Source organism: Drosophila eugracilis, unplaced genomic scaffold (assembly GCF_018153835.1).
Source record: "Drosophila eugracilis isolate 14026-0451.02 unplaced genomic scaffold, ASM1815383v1 contig_1828, whole genome shotgun sequence".
NCBI lineage: Eukaryota > Metazoa > Arthropoda > Insecta > Diptera > Drosophilidae > Drosophila > Drosophila eugracilis.
In genome coordinates this window covers 204,430-226,873 of record NW_024572675.1, presented here as the reverse complement: position 1 = coordinate 226,873, position 22,444 = coordinate 204,430, and the positions used below count along the sequence as shown (strand labels likewise).

The 22,444-nt window shown below is 38.8% G+C and overlaps 1 protein-coding gene across 1 annotated transcript in view; it reads left to right on the top strand.

The window, feature by feature from the left end:
- Nucleotides 1-2,459: 2,459 nt before the first annotated feature.
- The window catches only part of LOC108113466 (discoidin domain-containing receptor tyrosine kinase B), a 44,326-nt gene continuing 24,341 nt past the window's right edge, over nt 2,460-22,444 (top strand). The window contains 8 exon segments of the mRNA XM_017224048.2: nt 2,460-2,921; nt 7,798-7,903; nt 17,614-17,845; nt 18,893-19,040; nt 19,899-20,078; nt 20,874-20,905; nt 20,907-21,008; nt 21,090-21,297. Of these exon segments, the coding sequence (XP_017079537.2) occupies nt 2,591-2,921; nt 7,798-7,903; nt 17,614-17,845; nt 18,893-19,040; nt 19,899-20,078; nt 20,874-20,905; nt 20,907-21,008; nt 21,090-21,297 (1,339 nt within the window). The 5' untranslated portion in view covers nt 2,460-2,590.

Genomic DNA, 22,444 nt, shown 5'->3' with positions numbered 1-22,444 from the left:
CGAGAAATCTTATTACACGGTCGGACATTTGGACGTAAAGGAATTTGGAAAAGAGAAGGATAATTAAGGCATCGGGCTTATGGTGCAGTTTTTGATTTAAAATAGGGTGAAGCCGTCTTGGCCGGCAAAAAGATATTTGTGTTGCTGTTCCTCATTGTCACCCAAGTCACGGGTCTTCATTATTCATATTTAAGCATTTTTCAATGTTGCACTTTCTAGAACTGGTAAAGGGATCACCCCACTGCCGTTGTTCAGGATTTCGGAAGAGGAAAAATATGGCCAAGGGTTCCTCTAAAATTTTCAATCGGACAATCTCCTGCGCGGAGTGCGTCTGAGAGGGCGGATGCAAGCCCGGAAAAGCCGTCTTTGCTCTTGCGTGGTGCTGTTACTAACAAACACTGCGGGCGAGTGCTGACACTGTCAAATACTCGTTAGTCATTCGATTGGCGGAGGGAAATCGTTTGGATATTCATCCTGATCAGTAAAATATACATTTTATAGGGTCGGGAATCGGTCAGTCAAAAACTTAACTCAATTTGCTTTACGAAAAGGGAAAACTCGGAAAAATGTATACACACAAACGATTAAAACCATTTTGTAATTAACACTTTGTGGGCGTCGCCCTACGGCATCGGCTCCAAAAATTATGCATAAGCCAGGCCATTTGTGGATATTTTATGCGAAGAACAAGAGGCCCAGACTGTAGCGAAAACCATCTGAGTGCATTCTTGAAAATTTATAGAATTTTTAGATCGTTAAAAAATAAGCAATAAAACAAGCAGAAAAGCTATAGATTATTGCCCCGACTATCAGATACAAGATACTCAGTTTCAGAGTGATTTCAGAAACTAAATGCCTATTATCACTTTCTATCTCTTAGAGTTCCTGAAATCTCAGCGTTGATAAAAGTAGTTCAAGTATAGCCTTATATTCTAAACTAAATTAAGTAACACTAAGTCCCGATTACGGTCATCGATCTAGGGTGAAGACCGCGTGCGCGTCTTTGGTACCACAGAGTTGTCGGAGAAGCCCGTCGTACTGCCCGCCTTCTTCGACTGCACCGATATTACAAACATCAATTACATCAATACCGTATCCAGCTACAGCAATAAGTTTTGCCTTTCATGTCAGTCAAAAAACAAAGCCTTTACTTTCTAAGCCCTTACTGGCTAGCAACAAATAAGGAAATCAATATTTTGTTATAATTTATACATTTATACTAAAAATTGACTTATAAAACTGTGCGCCTTTCAAAATGAATATTTTGTCTCCTAGCCGTAAAATATCTGACCAGGTGGTTAGCATGAAGACTCTCTCAGGTCCGGATAAAGCCGCCTTCCAAACAAGTTGCTCTCCGTCGCTTTTGTCACATCCAAACTTGCATTCGCTGTGGCACCAGCTACCGGGCAAGTTACAGCAATTTACAGACCGCGGGCAAGATTATTTGCAGCTCCAACTCCAGTTCCAGTTCTCATCCCACCAGCTGCCGTTGTTTCCCCATTGCAAGGCAACTCGGGAGGAGAGACGAGTTGGGATGTTGGCGTTAAAATGCCGCTCCGTGGCCATAAAAACTATGCACGACTCCTACTACTTCAGCTTCGACTGCTCTGCTCTCTGTGTGCTAAGGAGGAGAGCGGAATGGGATTGTTGCTACAAAACTGTATGTTTTTTATTTTTGACGACTTCGGCGACGAAAACCAGAAAGCCCCGGTACCAGCAACAGCTGAATTGCGGCACATTTGCAACTTTGCTGCCACTTACACTGTCGGGCTGGCGTAAAATTTGTATTTCCCATATGAAAGGAAGTGTGGGCGCCAGTTTTTCCTCACTGCTCCCATCGCGCGATTTGGCAACTCCCCCAACCTTTCTTTTGCCGTTTTCAGTTCTCATTTTATTAATTGCTCGAGTGCATTTTTGCGTCAGGAAATGCCAGCGAAAAATGATATTTTTGTTTCATGGATCCTTTTGATCTTTTCCCCTTGGGAATGTAAGATAATTATAGCTCCCGGGAGTAGTGCTTTTGTTTGGGCAAATGCTCATTTTAATATCGGGAGCACTTGGCGGATAGTTGCATTTGTGACTGCGAAAGGCCGAAAATCGGAACGGCCGAGACCTCTATGGAAGTTTTTATTTTTTATTTTGACACGTTTGGGCATCCCGCCGAGGGAGCCAGATGGGGATGTAGGGAGTTTTAGTCCCTGGAGGGCGTCTGACATTTAACATAAATTCTGCCTTGCTCAGCACTGTGAATCGTGCTGGGGTAACTGCCGCCCCGTTTCCTATCATTCTGCCATGTGTCAAAAACGCGACAGTTTGCAAGGTCACGTCACATTAATTTGCTGACAATGATGTATTTAGGAAAGCCTGCTCCTCCTCGTTCTCACTTACCGATGTTTCCAAGAAATTTCAGTCTATACGATTCAACTGGGCCCCAAATTTACCTTAATTTCTTCACATGTCGCTCACCCTCTTTTCTTCCAGACTTTAAAAATGAAAATGAAAATGAAAAGTAGAAAAGAGAAAAGGGAACCGACGATACGATTAACGTGTGAAAAGGGAAAGATCTGAGAAAACAACGCAACAAATCAAAATGCCGGCAATAAAGTTTAGAGAATTGAATTCAATTCATTTACGACGCGGCAGGCAGAACCACATCCGACAATACTGCCTGCCAACAATTGAAGGCGAAATCGTGGCACGTGAATGGGTCGAAGACCGCCACTCCTGGCGCCCTGCAACAGATTATTTAAAAAGTTATCGCCGCATTAAGCGTCGTGATGCTAATAACAGTAAAGCTTTATGTTTGCTGACACTGACTTTGATTTTATTGGATGACCGCTTGGGGATGGGAGCACCAACTGGAACGCCGAGCCCAGCAGCTGGCGGCGGATCGAATGGAGGCTTGCCGGAGCTACAAATCGGTGAGTATTATCGATTGGATATTATTATTTTTAGCTAAAAGTTTCGAAATGTAGGAATAACAAATTGTTGCAGAATATTTATTTTAAACTAAAAGAAAAATCTTACCTCAGAAATTGTTGATTCTTCGACTACTTTGATTCCTCTTAACCTCAAGTCTAAGAAGTTTTTAAATCGTAGAAGTCGCAAAGTCCTTTCCATTAATCGAGCAAAAGTAAACCAATCTTCGGTAAGCCAAAGTCAGATATAAACTTTGAAGTCCGTCTGTCAATATGAAACTTAAGATCTCGGAAACTATGAACACCTTATAGTTGGGAGTACTCAGGCAGATGTTACTCTTGTCGTGGCCACCACGAAAGATCCAAATTCGAAACCCCTATCTAATACCACAAATAGTCCAAGAAGACTGGTTGGTCGCAGTAGCATTGAACAAGCCTTACAGATCATAGCATAAGGGCTGAAGGCAATCAAAATATAAGCCCAAGCAAAAGCAATCGGATGTCGTTACTTGCGGATAAATGTCATTTGAGTCAGATCCATTCTAGATAATAATCAAATAATTTACTTATTCTTACTACATATTCCTAATTTAATTTTGTAATTATTTCAAAACCATTGGCTGTCATTCGAATCAGTGAGGTATGTTCTTTTAATTCCAAGTCTATTTAAATCTATCTCGCCAAAATGATATTTTCTCATGCAAAAGTACTTCAATCACAAATACATTTCCGTCTTCCATTCTGAATTAGCAGCAGATCAAGATCGAACTGATTCCATTTTAAATTCAAAGTTCCTAAATCATAGGTTCGAGATGCACTCAAAATCGGCACACACAGAGCATTCTGCATTCGCATTTATTACTCAGCACGGAAATCAATCAACCGCAAACCAGAAATGGTCGTGATCCTGAAGCCTTAACTCCTGTTTCCGCTCTACCCAGCGCCTGCTTCTCAAGTATTTACTAATAGCACAAGTCGCTAGCTAATAATTGTGGGCTGGGGGAAGTGGACCAACCAGGGACCCCGCACTCACTCGACAACAACCAATTACGTGAAACGTACGCAAGAGTCATTGATCCGTAGACTACCACTCCGGACTCTACCCAACAATGTCGTTAATAAACATGAGGTTATTCCCAAACCGGAGAGGGGCTGATCGCAGGTATCAATGGGCGACCAGTGACAGCGTCGTGTGGCGTTAAAGGTCGAGATAGATGCTAAGTCACAGCCCCCGACGGCTTTTGCGATAGATGTCTGAGTCTTTGCTCGCTTGGACGCAACTGCAAGTCAGCGTTTTAGCTGCTTATTACCTCGACGACAGGCCAACACGGACCCGGACTTACTATACCGATCTGACGACCTTGGTCACGCATAGCAAATTATCTTCCTGCTTATTGCAAATATAGTTCAATGTGAAGAAAGAAGTAAGTCAAAGCTCATTTAATTAGAATTCGTTTATCTTTTAATCTTAAACCAAGCGGGTAAAAAGTATGCAACAGGTAAAAGAAGGCGTTTCTGATCATGATCATAAGGGAAATAATTCAATTCAATTCAATTGGAAGGATATTCAACAATTTAATAACAGATTTTAAGCATGAGCTACCGCCAGTTCAGACAGTTGCCTTAGTGATACATTATATAAGCATTTTCTGAGGTTTTTTGTTATTTACTTTTATTTTTACTTTATGGACCAATTTAGTATTAAGAAATCTTTATCGAATCACCTAATCACCATCTCTAAACGAATCCTTTAACTATTTTTTATGTCAATTTGCAGATGTCGTAATTTCTATTTTTATTTCTTTCGTTCCTCGCTGACATGAACTTTCTAACATGGTTTTGATATGTGAGGGCTCACCTCAACTAATATACACAGACATCCATTATAGCTGAAGGACTTAAAAACAAAATGCGGGCGGAATTTATAGACTATAATACTGATTTTCGTAAGGCTTGTGACTCTGTGAACCACTGTCTTCTATACTTAAGTTGCCTTCAAACATGACTTAGAACTTTGCTTGCTTCGCGTGCACAGTTTTTCTACTGCGCTAGTTAGCCACATTGGTTGGTTTGAATCAAAAGATCCTTCTCAAAACAGCAATTGAAATTATTGACAAACTGTATTCACTGTACAGCCACACCGACCATCGAATGCAATACAAATCAAATTTTTAGCACTTTTGTAAACATTTTTTAGAACATTTTTATTAGTCAGGAGATGACTGATTCCTCTGATCCTCCAGATCCCGTTAAAAAGTTGCAGTAATAAAACATATAAAAAGTACAAATTAAATATTTGCCATAACCTTTTACACCAAGTTTACAGACGATTAGGTAATTAATATGGATGATAGGCCTGTTATTAATAAACTTTATTACTTTTTGCTTGAATTAACCTTTTAACATCACCAACAACATGCTGTTCAGTGTATAAACCTTGCGAATTTTGGTTCAATTACACAGACTATGCAGATTGAAAAAGCAAAAAAAAAAAGGTATATGTTGAATAAGCGGGTTAAGCTCTTCAAGCCTTTTTAAAAATCTATACAAGTTTTCTAAGGTTAGAGTTGTATTGATCGCTTATTGGCGCTTATTGGGCACTTCATGATGCTATCATTTCAGTGGTCAGCCGTGTTTTGAACGCCTTCGTAAGATTCGCCTGCTTGTCGCCCTCACTTGAAAGCCAATTAAAATGCGTTCGTAATTTGTTTACACAGGTCTTGAATCCTTTTTTCAGCTTCAGCTTGCTTTCGGCTTCAGCGAGCCGTGGCCAAAAGTTTTGTTTGGCGAGAGGTCGCAGTGGGTGGGTGGATGCAATGCATGGGGCTGTGTGAGGAGGTCGGCAACAAGCTGCTCATAAAGCACGCCTTGTTGCTTTTGTTGTTTATGAGCGCCAGCAGATACGCGCCATTAAGCGCGTTTCTGGCGCGCTTTGCTCGCTATTTCCTCGCTGTTTCGACCGCACAGAAACTTCACCCAGTGCCTTCGTGGGCGTGAGCCTCCAACGAAGGCCGAATACCCTTTATTGCCTTACCACAAGAGTTGTGATCCCTCGGAAAACCGTTTGCATTTCGGCTGGCTGTGCATTAGCTTTATTAGCCATTTTCAGAGAGGCTTAGTCTGGCACATATAGTATTTACATACAGCCCATTCGACCTCAGCATCCTTTCGCCCTGCATTGAACTGTAAAATTGTGTTATTTTCAATTTGATAAAGTTTCGCGGTGCTTTCCCTTGTGTGTGTGCATGAGTTGTTTTACCCGCCCAAAAGGGGTGGGAGTTCTGAGTTCTGATTATCGCACACGCGCAACTGCAGCGGACAGAAGGGAAGCGGCACACTCAAGTGCAGTTAATTAAATTTTACACAATTTATTCTGCTCGAAACTTTTCCAGCAGAAACGATTGGAGTTATCCCTGGCACAGTGTCACGTTTCCTACATATAAGTTCAACATTTATTTTCGTTACTCTTAATAAAACATTCACCATTGTCTAGACTTCTATATGGCAAAGGCATTCCTTTTATTTTATTACGAGCTAAAAACCAAGTATCAAACGTAATTAAAATCATAAAATAATATTTAAATTCTAATCTGAGTTTATCATTTATAATTCGTTTGCTATTTAGAAATACTTCATGATAAAGGGCGCCGTGTGTTGCTTACATTCCACTCTGCAGTGCAGTTCGCCGTTAAACTTAAGCAAAATAGATTTCTCTCAGGGAAATGCGTACTCGGTTCTGCCACCTTTGTTTACTTGTCCAAAAATAATACGCTCAAAGCCACGAAGCATTTACCAGGCCGTCGCCGTTGTGGGCATATGTTTTCCATCTTCCGAGTTACTGCCGGTAACCAACCATCGGGATCATCAATCCGTTAATCTACAATCTAGATGCCTAACTAAGTCTACTTTCTAGCAATTAACCAGAAGGAACTCTATCAGATAAAAGTTACCACCTAACCAATTTCAAAATAATGACCCTAACAGAAATTGTTGGCCTGTACAGTTTAACTCTTTAGCTCTTTAGTTTTCGACTATTTCAGTTTGACAGACTGACAGACGGGCATGGGTATTCCTGATGGAGAATACATAAACTCTTCAGGTAAAGCCTAGGGCATACCAACACGCATCCTGCTTACTGCTACTTTACATTGCACTAAGGATACATGAATATTGCATGACTTCATTTCTGGATGATCTATTGTTAATTTATTGGTTTGTACTTCGTTTATTTAACATTCTTTAAGGGATTTTATTTAATAATTATTATCATTTCATTTCATAAATAAAAAAAAAACCTAATTACAGCTTACTCGTCGAGTTAAAGACGTTTAAAAATATAACATTTGTTTGTTTGTTATTTTTTCTGAAAGATTACTCGTACACTAGAAGCACCAGATAAAATCCCCATAAGAAACTCTAAGGATGACCCTTATGTATACGAGCTTTCTCCGTGAAAGTAGACGAGGCTCCGCCCTGCCTTCACCTATGGTGCAAAGGCACTGAGTGCTTGCATCTAATTATTTAGCGGGTAAAATTTTCGATATTTTGTGGAAACAGAGAGAACTCAGACAACGGTTAGGAGAAGTGGCGAAAATGCAACCACCTCGTAATGTCCTTTATGTGTTCTTTCAGTACCCATCTTCATAGAAGTGTGGGAGATGAAAACAACATAAAAAAGGATTTGCTAGCAGCAGAGTGTTACCTATAACTTTATCTATAACTAAACCTATATACCACAATAAATCCACGAACTTGCCAACGATTTTTATTTATTTTCAAATTAGAGAAATTAATTGTTCCCTTTGATTGCATATCTCGTTTGAACTCGCTGTCATTTTTCTAATGTTTCAATATTTGACAAAATGTATCCCTGTTATAGGAACCTGCAAAGAGGCATTGGGGATGGAGTCCGGCGCCATTGCTGATTTTCAAATAACCGTTAGTTCGGCCCATGACATGGGAAATGTTGGTCCTCAGCATGCCAGGTAAGCTGCCTTCCCCATTCATGCTCCTTTCGACTCGAGTTAGTAGACTACCGCAATCTGGTTTTCAAATACAGGGGGCTAAAAATGAAAAACATTAAATGCTGACTTGTAATGTGACATATATGAGTGGGACATACATCACATTTGCATACACTTTACATACATACACAGCATATAAGACAGCATCCCGTTTGCTACATGTAGATGAACATTATTATTATGAATTATTTAATGGCGTGCTTAAATGCCTTTATGTCGTTTGTGACAAAAAACAGAAACACCAAAAACACAAATGACATAAATTAAAACACAGCAGCAGCAACGAAATGCCTCACAGCTAACATGTGCACACAATTTACAACCAAGTCAAGAATAATGATACAACTTATGGCCATATTACATTTGGCTGACATTTATTCTGTTGCTGTTAAGAGTGGAAAAGTGCATTCCTGATTTAACATTATCCGAGAAAATTTGCCAGGTGAAATTCCCTGGTAATTATTTAGAAAGTTGAGCGCTTCTAGCTCTGACTTTGGGTATCGAGCTCTGTTATAAACTCTCTAACCACCTACCACTTTAGCAATTTCCTCAACTATCTCAAAACAAAACGAACAGAGTCGACTAACGTGTCTTATTATTTTTCGTTAATCAAATACACATCAAGCCATTTAAAAGTAGCAAATATGATTAAAACTTAGATCCTCATGGAGAAATGTAAAATGACAGTATGAAAAAGAAAGCATACCCTTTTACTCCTCGAGTATCGGGTATAAAAATGGAACAGTGGCGGAAAGCGGAACCTCCCCAGACACAGCCGGAGCAAGGCGCTAGAACTGCTCCGAAAGCAAACAAGCGGAGTACTGTGTCTGGAGTAACAGAAATATTGATTATAATGTCAATGCCGCCTGCGGGGAGTTGGTGAGGGTGCCACGGGAAAAAGGAGACCTCCCATAAAAATAAAAGAAAAGCAATAAAATTATGCAAAGTCAACAGAAAAGCGGCCAGCGACAACCAACGACAGGCAGGCGACCACGACCACGGAGCTCTGGTACGTGTTGGCTGCCCCAACTGCTCCCTGCTCCCCTTTATTTGTATTTTTCCGGCCCCTGTTTCACCGTACCACCACCACTTCGCACATGTGTGCTAGTATGTACTTCGTGAGGCAGTGGGGGCAGCAGCTCCGGTGCGCAAAACAAATGTTTGGTAGTAAAAATGTCACACATGGCGTTTTGCATGTGGCGCCCTCTTCTGAAGGAAAATGTTTTGCGATACGACTGCACTGAAAGAAAGCTTAATAGGATTATTGTTGTGTCCAAAACAGTAAAATGTTAACTTACAAGTTTTTCATTTCCATTGCACAAAGAATGTCAATGCTGCACATTGCCGTGTCTGATTGCAGTTTCTGATTGCAGTGTTTAGTCTTAGATTATACTTTTGAAGCTATCTTTAAAAAGTAGTGGAATATTTTTATATGTGCAAATGTGTGCGTGACCGAGCCTAATGACCTCGACCGTCTTCGAGCGGTGTTTTGGTTAGCACGCGCCAAAGTCATATGAATTTTATTACGATTGCTTCATAGGAGAGACAAAACAAGAGACGAAAGGGTAAAGGGCAAAGAATTGAAGGGAAATCACTTTCTTGTAAGATAAACGAAAAACTTTCTCTTCCTCATATAGGCGGTAAAGTTGGTCTTTAAGTTTCGTTTGGACAAGATATATATCGCGCATTTGGAGGACTGCAGGAGTTGATGAAACTTATTACCCTGGTACCCTACTTCCAAGCCCCTAGTCAGGGAACAAAAACGAAACTAAGGTTAGAGTGCAATTTATGCCATTGGAATTCTTTATGAGCATCTCGTGACGGAAAACTCTTTGCCCAATGTAGCAAGAAGGAGGTTGTGTGTGTTCATATTTGGCAACATTTCGCGCTATTTTTTACTTTTCCTAGTGGGAAAAGACAACGAGCAGGAATCATTGTTTAGGAAAGCATGGAAAGCTCGTGCGTGTTGTTGGACCTATAAATATGAGGCTAGCTCCTGCTTCATATTTTCAAACACTACCCTTTTTGTATGGACATCTTTTTGCCATAAATTCTAGATATATATTATATTCGAGCCGCCACTTTAACCGCCTTATTGTGGACTATATTTAAATTGTTCGACCTTTCTCAACAGAAAACAAGAAGATACTGTATCGTCTAGGACCGCAACTAGCAGACACCCTTTAATAAAATGACTAGAATACCCAAATTTGTTAAATTGTGTATCGATTATATCCCTCTTATTAAGAGACTTAAGTTATTAGGGGTATACATAATATATATACGAGGACGAAAGCTAACTTCGGCATGCCGAAGTTTTAATACCCTTGCAGATTTCACTAATGAAAATTTGACTAAAATAGCAACAGGAATTAAAATACAGTTTTCACTATATTGTTCCTATGGGAGCTATAGGATATAGACAGTGTTGAAACAGACGGACAGACGGACACGGCTATATCGACTCCCCTATCGATCCTGATCAAGAATATATATACCTTATGGGGTCGGAAACGTCTTCTTCACTGCGTTACAAACTTCTCACCAAAATTATAATACCCTCTGCGCGGGTATAATATCATGTTTATCTCTTCTTGTGTCTATATTTACTTGGCTTTGAATTAAAATTTTTCTGTTTTCGCAATACCTATCGATATGTTGCCAAAGGATCAAGAATTTCTTTGTTTGCCAATTTTTAAATAACAAAAGTATAAAGTGGCAGTCCTTCAGTTCTCCTTTTGAAATATGTTTGAACGCCTTTACTCTAGTTTTGGGTAAATCATTGTTCTTTTTTCAATTTTCTTTTGAAAATTCGGTTTCTTTAAAGTCCAGCCCATCGTTAGTTGAGGTTTAATTCGATTTTCTAAAAGACCTGTAAACAGAGCTGGTTGACAGTAGGACCGCATAGACTATCTGAGAAAAACTGAGCTAGTAAGCAGAGATGAGCTAATGATCAATAAGGAACAACTGGGAAGTTTAGAGAAGAACTATTTTCTATTTACTCACTTTACTCACACTTGGCACTTGACTGTGTTTGTTTCTAATTACTGGATATTTGGACAGCTGGCAGAATTCCCATTTAAGGAACCAACTTTCTGGTGGTTTCAACTGGAATTTTTGGCCATTCTTACAATAACATTCTAAAAGTTCCCGCAAATTCTCAATACAATTTAGGTCTGATGTTTCTCCGCATGAGGAAAATGCTACATAAGCAAAGACTTGTCAATCCCCCCTGAATTCTTTGGATCGTTGTCCGTTGAAGAACCGAAAGCCAAGTTTACCGGTACTTTAAAGATGTTCTTTCAAACCGCCAAAAACTGAAAACTAGGAAAACTGGTTTGACCTTGTAAAAGAGTTTTTTACCTTCCTACCAAAAAATGAACCAACAAATTTCCAAAATCGGAATAGTTCTTAACAAGCTTTATGGGGTTGTAGCAATAAGTAGAAGTAGTCGAATTGTTCACGACGTCAATTTCTGCTTTCAAAATTGGTTTCTGCGTACGATTATCGGACTTTGACCCCCCATTTCAAAACTGATAAGTCTTGAGGGTTATATGGCTGTACAGCTTCTACTATATTTTATGCTAATACCATAAAATAATTTGCGATCACAAACAACGGAAACTACTTGAGTATGAGGCAATGGGTGTAACAAGCCACTTCGGTAGTCCGCTGTTGGCAACTCTCAAAGAAGACAACAGAGAAAAGCAGGGTGACTTTGTCTCGGCTTTTGCGACCAACAATAATGACTTAAGAAAGCAGCAGGAAAACAAGCCACAAGGGAATAAGTTAAAGCTGACTTGAAATGCTGGAAAGCAGCTACCCAAGAACAGCCAAAGCAAATGGAAAAATGGAAAATGACATGCAGAGAATTCAACAGGAAAAGAGAAAATATGAAGGAAAACCCTACGGAAGCCCACTGTACAAATGCAAGCCGCGAACGCTTTAGAAGCCGGCAAACAAACGAGAGGCGGTCGTGGAAAGGGGCAGCGCCTAGTGGGCTTGGGGAGTTTTGCATTTTGTGTGCCATTGTGTCAAGTGGAAATTGCAAAGCAAAAGCTTTGTGGGACCAAAAAAAGGCAAACACGCAGACATCGGAAAAGATGACAATATAGCCTCAGGCGCTTAGGCAACAGAAACAACAACAACCATAAAACAAGATGTCGGCTTAAAGTTCAATTGAAAATATGAAAAGTAAAATGGCGACAACAGCTTCTGTGGGAAAAGGAAAGGACGGAAAAGAGTGGCAGGGAAGAGAAGGAGGCTTGGGTCGACGAAGAGTCGGCCATTAGCGTTTTACGGCCAAAAAGAAAATCGATACACACGACAGCTTGCTCTCCGCTCTTGTAGCTGGCCTCCATTTGGTGTGCAATTTGTGAAGTGCAAGGGTTGAGGACACCTTCTACATGTCCCCACCACCCTTCTGTCATCACTTCAATCATAAAAGCATAACACAAAGCCATTATTTCCTGCTTGAGGGAGAAGGCATGTTGCTTTCTCCACGGCAGCAGGATCACAAGTGAATGTACGAGGTGTGTTCAAAAAGTAAGGTGACTTTTCAAATTTCTCGGGCAACATATTTTCGATTATCGTTTTTTTTGTTTTGTTATATTGGTACACTCTTCCCTAACATCTGTACCAAGTTTCAATGGAACATCCTCTTTTGTTTGGTTGTGAGAGGCGTAAAGTTACAAGTTGTTTTGCGAGCTCGGCGATTTTTTGCTTTTTTCGGTCTTGGCTCGTCTGGGCTCTTCCATTGGGACGATTGGGCTTTGGTTTCGATATCATAACCATATACCCATGATTCGTCACCAGTTATGACCCTTTTGAGTAAATCTGGGTCGTCGTTGACGTCATTCAACAGCTCTTGAGCGATGCTCATGCGACGGTTCTTTTGCTCAAAATTCAGCAATTTCGGAACAAACTTCGCTGACACACGACTCATACCCAAAACGTTTGAAAAATTTCATGGCACGAGCCAAGCGATATACCGACATCTTCAGCAACTTCTCTGATAGTGATTCGACGATTTTCCAAAACAATTTTCGTCACTGCTTGAACGTTTTCATCAGTTGTTGACGTGCTTGGGCGTCCAGAGCGAGGCTGGTCATTGGCATCTTCCCGGCCATCTTGGAAGAGTTTGTACCACTTGTACACATTTTTTTTTACTCAGAACAGTTTCACCGTATGCCACTGTCAACATTTCAAGTGTTTCAGAGCACTTAATTTTATTTTTACACAAAATTTGATGCAAATCCTTTGATCCATATTTTTCGATAGCAAAAAATCGCCGAGCTCGCAAAACAACTTGTAACTTTACGCCTCTCACAACCAAACAAAAGAGGATGTTCCATTGAAACTTGGTACAGATGTTAGGGAAGAGTGTACCAATATAACAAAACAAAAAAAACGATAATCGAAAATATGTTGCCCGAGAAATTTGAAAAGTCACCTTACTTTTTGAACACACCTCGTATTCTGCTCCTGGAGCGTGAATTAAAATATTCAAGAAATTCGATTGGACTCTAAGTAATATTCCAACTCAAGGGTCTGCACTCAAAGGGTAAGAATATTTTTTGGCTTGAACGTTGAAAATGAAATTATAAAATTGTTGAATAAAGTTCAATAAACCATATTTTGACAAACTTTTCAAATTAGTCAATTTTTATATGTGCGGTAAATTGGTTCTCTTCTTTTCTGAATACCTTTTGTTTAATTAAATAGCAAATTTATTTTATTATTAGATGTACGGCAAAAAGGATAAATATAATATATAGCTAAAGCAGACTGAATTGGACAATTTTGGAAAGGTTATTTATTTAATTATATCAAAAATAACATATTTGTTGGCGAATTAAGTGGGCTGTATTTCTCTTTTCTAGGATTCGAGTTTATTTCTTAATTATAAGCGGGTTTACAAAATGTTAAGCGGGGCAGGTTGCAAGCGGTTGCAAGCAAGTCCAAAACTATATACATATATAAGCGGGGCAGGTTGCAAGCAGTTGCGATCGAGTCAAAATCTATATAATAACTACCGAAAAAACGTGCAGAAAAGATGATGCAGAAAAACGCTTGATACTGCAATACCAATGCAAATTTACTGCAATTTCGTCTATGCGTGTGAGCTTCAAAATTTGAGACGAAAAAGAAAACAATGATGTTCATTTAACTAGCTACGATTAGAACAAGAATACAATGATGGGCATTTAACTAGGTGCGATTTGACAATAATAATGATAAATGGCCGATCTATTCTTCAAAAATATTTATTTATTTATATTTATATATATATTTCCGAAAATATATTAGCAATCCGCATAAATACTGAATTTGTATATAAACTGGGATCAGTTATTATTTAATCGGAGGGCCATTCTAATCTTTGAAGAACTTAGATTAAACTTGATTTTCGACTCCGGAATGCATTTCTAATCTACTCTTTTTCCGATAAGTCTGAGACCTATGTGATTTTTTCAGGAGGGACTCTAAAATGGTCTCAAACGAAATTTAAAGATTTCCGTAAGCTGGTTTATTTAAAAGTTATTTTTGTTTGCCTTTGCTTTGGCAACTTAACTTTTGCTCCGAGGGCCAAACATAAGCTGCTTAAATTTATTTTTCCGTTGAAAAACCTACGCACCATATGTACCCTATCCTAGTCTATCAAAGCATGCCAAGGAAATCTGGGTTGTGCAAAAGAAGGGTAGCAGAGTTAGTCTGTCTTATTTTGTTGTGTCTCTTTGCTTCGTAATAATGAATATGTGTTTTCGATAATCCTCAACAGGTGTGTGATATGCTTAAAAGCCGTTTGCTTCTCCTTACTTATTTTAAATAAATGTGGAAGTTTTCATTCGGGGGTTTTAATGATACTTTTTGCTATATAATTGGCAAGACAACAATTCCTCCTAAATACAACTCGAAAGCTTCTAAAATTATTTTTTACGATTGTCAGAAAGTGGCATCTACCGCCCAACTTTGTCCACAAAACCTCAAAAACCCTTGCCAAAACGATGAAGCCTTGTCTAGCGGCTGGCAGCGGAAACAAACAAGCTCCGACGAGTTTTTAATTAAATTTTTTCCCCGTCTTCACTGCTCAGTAGGTAATAAAAGAAATAAAATGTTAGCCCCAAATAAGGTGCTTTCACCTACTTAAGGCAAAAACTTATTAACATTGCAAAATGTTGCAAGACAATACAAAAATTGACTAACAGAAACCGATTTTACAGTGTCGTACAGATTTAATGTTCCAATTTGAAAAATTGTTGGAAAATCGATGTCAACCACAAAAATAAATTATTATGGAGGCCACAGATTTTCGCGGTTTATGGGGTTTAGAGTGGGGATAACCTGATGCTGTAACCATTTTGAGCAGCGATATTTGTGAGGCCTAACATGGCCAGTGAAGTCAACGTCAGTCAATAAGTATTTTTTGTACTTTCATCTCGTGTGCTAATGTTATGCTTTGTTCATCTTACAAATGTATACAGCCGTGTTTCAGTAAGGAGTCAGGTACTGATTGATTTACAAATGTATTCCAATTCTTTACATTTAAATAAAACAAGTAAATAAATATAAATGCTCCCAAAACGAGGATAATTTAATTATCTCCGCCTACTAAATGCGTGCTGCATTCGATTATTTTGCAGGTGAATATTAATGCAGGGCTTTATTTATTAAATTAAAGTTTATTTTATATTTATTGATTAACTTAAGTTTATGCTAAATTTTATTTTCTCATTGGCTCGTCTGATTGCCGTAACTTCTTAAATCGAACTCTGCGTCTTATTAGCTCCTCACAGAGCACGTCTTTTCGTCGTCGCTTCTTCTGACCAACTCCGCCATCCTCATGTCGCTTCTCTCGTCGTTAGCATCGTTCATCTCGTCTTCGTCATCTTTGCCTGCGTCTTGACCATCTCCTTCGCCAAATGGTCAATCGTCGGTAAGAGCTTCGTTGTCTAGGGTCTTCTTCTGTTCTTCTAAGCCATTCCCACATTAATATGTATATAAGCTGCATTCATAAGTTATCGGTAATAATAAGCTCTGTTTATACAGCCTAAATTTAAACTAAAAGAGTTCTGCTCTCCGAAATGGAGTATGTTACTTATTTAAAATGGGAAAATACCTAAAAACCCTAAAAAATTAAAAAAATTATCCATTAATATGTTATTGAAGGTTTAGGTATTCATTGTTAAAGAAAAATTAAATGCTATCTGGTCACCTATCTAAGTCACCTTTACCCGCCTTCGTCATGTTTTATGGTCAAAGACACGTTCCTGTTGAATTTTTGAGCACTGCTTAAGTCGATCTTGTCCTGTTCGTCCTTATGTTTTTCCATCTGTTTGTATGAAATCAGGTAAGCTTTTTAATACCCGTTACTCGTAGAGTAAAAGGGTATATTAGATTCATTGAAAAGTATGTAACAGATAGAAGGAAGCGTTTCCGAACCTATAAAGTATATATATTCTTGATCAGGATGAATAGCGAAGACCATTGAGCCATGTCCGTCTGTCTGTCCGTCTGTCTGTCCGTCTGTCCGTATGAACGCTGAGATCTCAGGAACTATAAGAGATACAAAGTTGAGATTAACTCATGAAGATTCTTGAGGTCCCTAAGCAGCGCAAGTTTCCTACAGCATCCTGCCACGCCATTTAGGTTTTTATGATGCTCCAAATGCAAATTAATTAATTTCCCATCTTGCCACGCCCACCCTAACGCCCACAAAACCCGGAAAACCAAAAATGCAAAAATCTCGGGACGTATAAGAGCTAGTTGCTAAGTTACGCTTAAAAACACGTATTGAAGAGATGGCACTGCAACTTGCCACGAGTTTTCATCCAGCCCCGCCCACTCTAACGCCCAAAAACCACGAAAAACTGTGGCGTCTATAATATTATTATGAATGCCTTCGTTTGACCTTGTATAACTTAATTTTGTTAATATCTATCGAAGAAGGTTTAGGTTATAAGGCCTCACATGGGCAGTGGCGTCACTATTAGTTACTCAACATTCTTCCTCTGACAATAGGTGGCGCCTTGTGAATTTCCCCTAGCAAAATTAATATTTTAAAATTGTGTAAAACAGTAACGGGTATCTTAAATGTAACTTAAATAAGAAAAAGGGGTAAATTTAATAAAATAATTTAATTTTTACTTTAGAACTGTATGAAATACGTTGAAATTCAGAAATACATAGTTTTCCAGGAATGAATAGCCGAGTTGATGAGGCCATGCCCGTCTGTTTGTCTAAAAAGTTAGGAAGCATAAGAGCGAGATTATGCTAGCGCAGCTCAAAAAGCTTTTATCCTTATGGCACCCCAGTCTTACGCCGAAAAACGAAAAAAATGTGGGGATGCCATCATATTAAGATTCATATTTTGATTTGACTTTGTATTTCATATTTCGTAAATATTCTATAAAAGAGACCCTTAGCGTTCTTCCTGTTGGACTTCGCTGCATTGATTTGGAAAAAGGTTTGTCCTCAGCATTTCAAATTCAATCGATCCAAATTCAAAACCACAATATGTGCAACCTACTTGAAAGTTTTTCTTTTATTGAAGCTTTAGTCCTGCAGTGCCTCGATTTTCTGCGTATGAAAAATAATTTTAGGAAAATGGCTTCTAATACTATTAAAGAACTTCACAAAAAATTACGACAAAATATTTATTATTATTTCAGACTTAAAATAGATAACAACGGAGGGGCATGGTGTCCGAAGCATATGGTGTCACGGGGTCTAAAGGAATTTCTTCAGATCGACCTATTAAATGTCCATCGTCTCAGCGCCATTCGGACTCAAGGTCGCTTTGGCAAAGGTCAGGGCCAGGAATACACTGAAGCCTATGTTCTTGAATACTGGAGACCAGGATTAAAGTCTTGGATTCGCTGGAGGAGCTCCCAAGGAAAAGAGGTAAATAAAAACAAATAAGGAGCAAAGTTTAGAGCTAAGAATTAATTGGCAAACAGCAGAAAGCGCAGAAACTTTGCGTTGGGTTGCAGCGAAGTCGCTGCCAAGACGTTAAATTCTTAATTTCTTAAAAATAAATGCGCTAATTTTTGTATATAAACGACTTATCTACCTCCAATATGGGTGTTAAGTCCGAACTCTATTTGCTTTCATACACGAACAGGAAGACAAACCTACAGACCCAACCTGATCAAGCAAATGCAAAATACAGTTCAAAAGTAGGACCTTCAAATTCAAATTTTCAAATTTTCGATTATCTCAGTTTTGGGAACAAGAAAAGTCACATGGCAAACCGGAATATGGTGGCTGAGGCATTATTGTGGTGTTGTTTTTGGCCAAAATCCAAATCCTTTGATCCATATTTTTCGATAGCAAAAAATCGCCGAGCTCGCAAAACAACTTGTAACTTACGCCTCCACAACCAAACAAAGAGGATGTCCATTGAAACTTGGACAGATGTTAGGAAGAGTGTACCAATATAACAAAACAAAAAAATCGATAATCAAAAAATTTGAAATTCGCGAAATTTGAAGAGTCACCTTACTTTTTGAACACACCTCGTATATATGAGTGTATATTGTATAACTTTTGTAAAATTCCAAATTGTCAAAAATTCTGTCAGGGGCAAGAATAAGAATTTCTAACAGAACTGCCCTGCAAGTGAGTGTATTCATAAACCAAATCAACCTCCGGCTTCCTCATTCAAATACTAATCTTAAGGTCAGGGACATCATCTCAGAAGTTTCGGCATGAGTTTGGGAAAAAGAGCAAACAGCAGGTAATGAATTTTCTTAGCGAATCGCTTTACGTGTAAAATGAAGCGAATTGGCAAGTAGAAGCTACAATTGCGTGGGTGTTGTGGCACAATGTGAGCTCCAGCGCGAACCCGATTCATTGGTTTTCTTACTGACTCAGGCTGCCGCCCATACATACATTCCAAACGCCCATTTATAATGCCTGGCCGGATTCTCCTCTCTCTTCTCGTTGCAGATACTGCCCGGCAATATAAACACCTACAGCGAGGTAGAGAACGTGCTGCAGCCCAGCTTCATCGCATCGAAGGTGCGACTATATCCCTACAGCCAGTACGATCGGACCATTTGCCTGCGCGCTGAGATAGTTGGCTGCGCATGGGAAGGTAGGTGTTCTTTGCCTGCTTTGGACCGACAAACGAAAATGGTATTTTGGAGGGCAAAACAAAAAATGTTTATTAGGAGTCAGAAATGAAAAAGAAATTAGCCAAGTTAATGAGTAAGTTAGTAAATTAAATTATTATTTAAAGTGTTGAATAAACAAGAAAATAATGTAAGTACAACGAAATCAACCAGCTGCAAGTCGATGTCCACGCCGAACTCTAATAACTCCACTACCAGTGTAGATTTCACCTGTATTTAATGTTCACATAGACCGAATTCCACAAATATAGGAACTTTATGCCACAAATGTGGTGGAACGTTGATACACTATAAGCAGTTCTAACAAGTTCAAGTAAGTGGCCCACCGACATCAAACATATGCGTGTTATGCGCGAGGACCTTACATAGTTTGGCAAAAATACACAGACAGAAAGCCTTTGTAAATGGGATACAGATTTGGTACTCTGAAGACACTACAATTCTTGATTTCATGACGGGGATGGACATTGAAATAAAAATGACAGGGTATGCAAAGGTAACTAGGACAAATAACACAAAAAGTCTCATTTTATGTACATATAGGCAAGTTAAGAGGCTGAAAATACCGCCTTTGCCAAAATGATCGTGGAATTTACCCAACAATTCAACTGGATCAATATCATTCCTAAAAGATCTGCTGATTTGGGCAGAGAAAAGAAGGAATGTATGTAACTTTAAATTAATTTTAATTTTAAGTTTTTTTAATTCTTTAAATTTAATTTTCAAATTCTCTATGAAAAGTAGCCCCTACAAGAAATAGTGGCCCTTTATAATTGATAAAAGATTTTGAAAATCTATTTTTTGCGCATTGTAATTTTCAGAAGGAATTGTGTCCTACAGCATTCCCAAAGGTGTACCGAGAGGCATGGAAATCGATCTATCGGATAAAACTTACGATGGTTACGAAGAGGGCGATCATTATGTAAACGGCTTGGGTCAACTTGTTGATGGCCAGCGGGGCAAGGATAACTTTCGAACTGATATTAATGGCTTCGGCAGAGGTAATGCATACTCACGATTCCCTTTTTAAAGTCATATTCAATTTTAGTATCTACTTTAGATAGAGATATATTTTAGTTCAATACAATAAAATGGTAAAAAAATTTAACTCAGACGATAATCTTTTTCCAAGGTTAATGGAAAATTCGACCCACATTGTTCTTCCTCGGACTGATGGTAATAAATTAGGCAGTTTGGAAAAATGGGAAAAAGTAGAGGTGACCGCTATAAAATCTCTTATTTCGGGCAGCGATCAGCTGAGTGCTTTGTCGGAATTCAATCTGCCAGGTAGCTTTTGGTTGGGGGTCAACATATTATTACTAGGAAGTTATAAGAAAAAAGAAAGAACTTATACTTCTTAAGTGTAGAAGGTTTACTGGATGGTCACCTTAAGAGATAAGTTCATTCGTTTGGAAGCATTTTTTCGAAGATATTCATTAGCGAGTGAAATAAAAGGGTTTTCTCTCTTATACTTAGACCTGAAATTCATAGTTTTCCTTTGCAAAAGCCAAGTGCAAGAACTATAAGAAACTCGTTACAACCTTCAAATATGTCAAGAGCAGATGGCGACGTTTACAATTTTCTAATAAGTTATCTTCCATAATCACATTGGATTTGTAATTTCGGAGTCAAAGCTTCAAATTTAAGAGGAGAAATTAAGCATTAGGGTTTAGCTTCTAAATTTTAATTATTTTTCGTAGAGATACCAAAACTAAAAATGAATACTTATATTTTTTAGGGATCAATAAGATTGCTGGTCTTAAATTATGCCATTTGCTCTACTATAATTTTTATAGGGTACGAATGGATTGGTTGGCGGAATGACACATTTGCATGGTCGTCCTGTTGATATCATATTCGAGTTTGAGACTGTTCGGAATTTCAGTGCTGTAGTAATTCATACAAACAACATGTTCTCCAAAGATGTCCAAGTAAAATAAATCTATGGCTATTCCTCTTAAATTTTATTTACCCCCTCCACACCCCTTGATTTCGTGTACTCAATTTTACAGGTGTTTGTCCATGCCAAAGTATTTTTTAGCTTTGGCGGGCGCGAGTTCTCTGGAGAGCCGGTGCAGTTTTCGTACATGCCTGACCAGGTGCTGGATCATGCACGCGACGTGACAATAAAACTACACCATCGCCTGGGGCGCTACCTACAGATGCATTTATACTTCGCCGCCCGCTGGATGATGCTCAGCGAGATATCATTTATATCAGGTGAGCGCTACTCGTGATGCCGCGTCAGTTATATTAGTTTGTGTATTCGCAAAAACACAATTTTAACAAACTAAATAATAAAAAGTTCCACATTTTATATTCGATAATGCCATGACCCCCATTTCATTGTCAAGTAAAACTCAAACTTAGTTGACTCTGATGTCGTAAAAATCAGCCGAAGAATATTTAACTTACATGAAAACACGCCAGCGCAGTTAAGCTCTGCAAGAGCACTTTCCTACATTAATCAATATCGATGCAATATATTTGTCACAAACAAAGCTAAACCGTTCTTAGATTCTTAATGACCCTGCCCAGGCATTCGTTCAGTCATTTATTCACTCGTCGCCTGCATTCAAATTCATTTCAATAACTTGCCTGGCTGCTTTTTAAGTCCTTCTACAGATCATCGCTCTTAATCCGGTCTAATTAAAGAAGAAGAAGATGTTGATATATCTGGGGATATAAATATTTGCTGCCCATCTATGTTTTCTTGCCACATACTCCCTTGCTCCTGTGCCTTGGCAACTGATGACTTCAGAGACACTCAATACACTTTCACGAATTGAAAACCATTTCACCTCTTTAACATTGAAACTCTTGACTGGATTATCGTCATACTCATAAATGAGTTTTTCATGGTTACACCCGTTACTCGTAGAGGAGAAGGGTATATTAGATTCGTTGAATTGAGATCTGAGCTGATATCTCAGGAGCAATACCAGATACAGAGTTGAGATTAAGCAGGCTGATCCTTAGCGCAAGTTTATTTGACCATCCTGCCAAGCCCCCTCCAACGCCCACAAATCACGGAAAACTAAATTCCCTAAAATCTGAGAAGCCATTAGAGCTAGGAATTAAGTATGAATAATCTTAAGATGCCAGTGCATCTTATGGTGGTACCATTATCTGACCACGGCCACTCCTACGCCCACCAAGCTCGAAAGACGGTTCCTTCTCGTTTTAGATTGGCGAAGAGACAATAAGACAATAAGTCTATAAGACACACGTTACTGTTTTACACAATTTTAAAATATTAATTTTACTAGTTGAAATTCACCAAGCGCCACTCATTATCAGAAAAAGCATGTTGAGTAACCTTTAGCGACGTCTTTGCCCATGTGAGGCGGTATAACGTATATTTGTT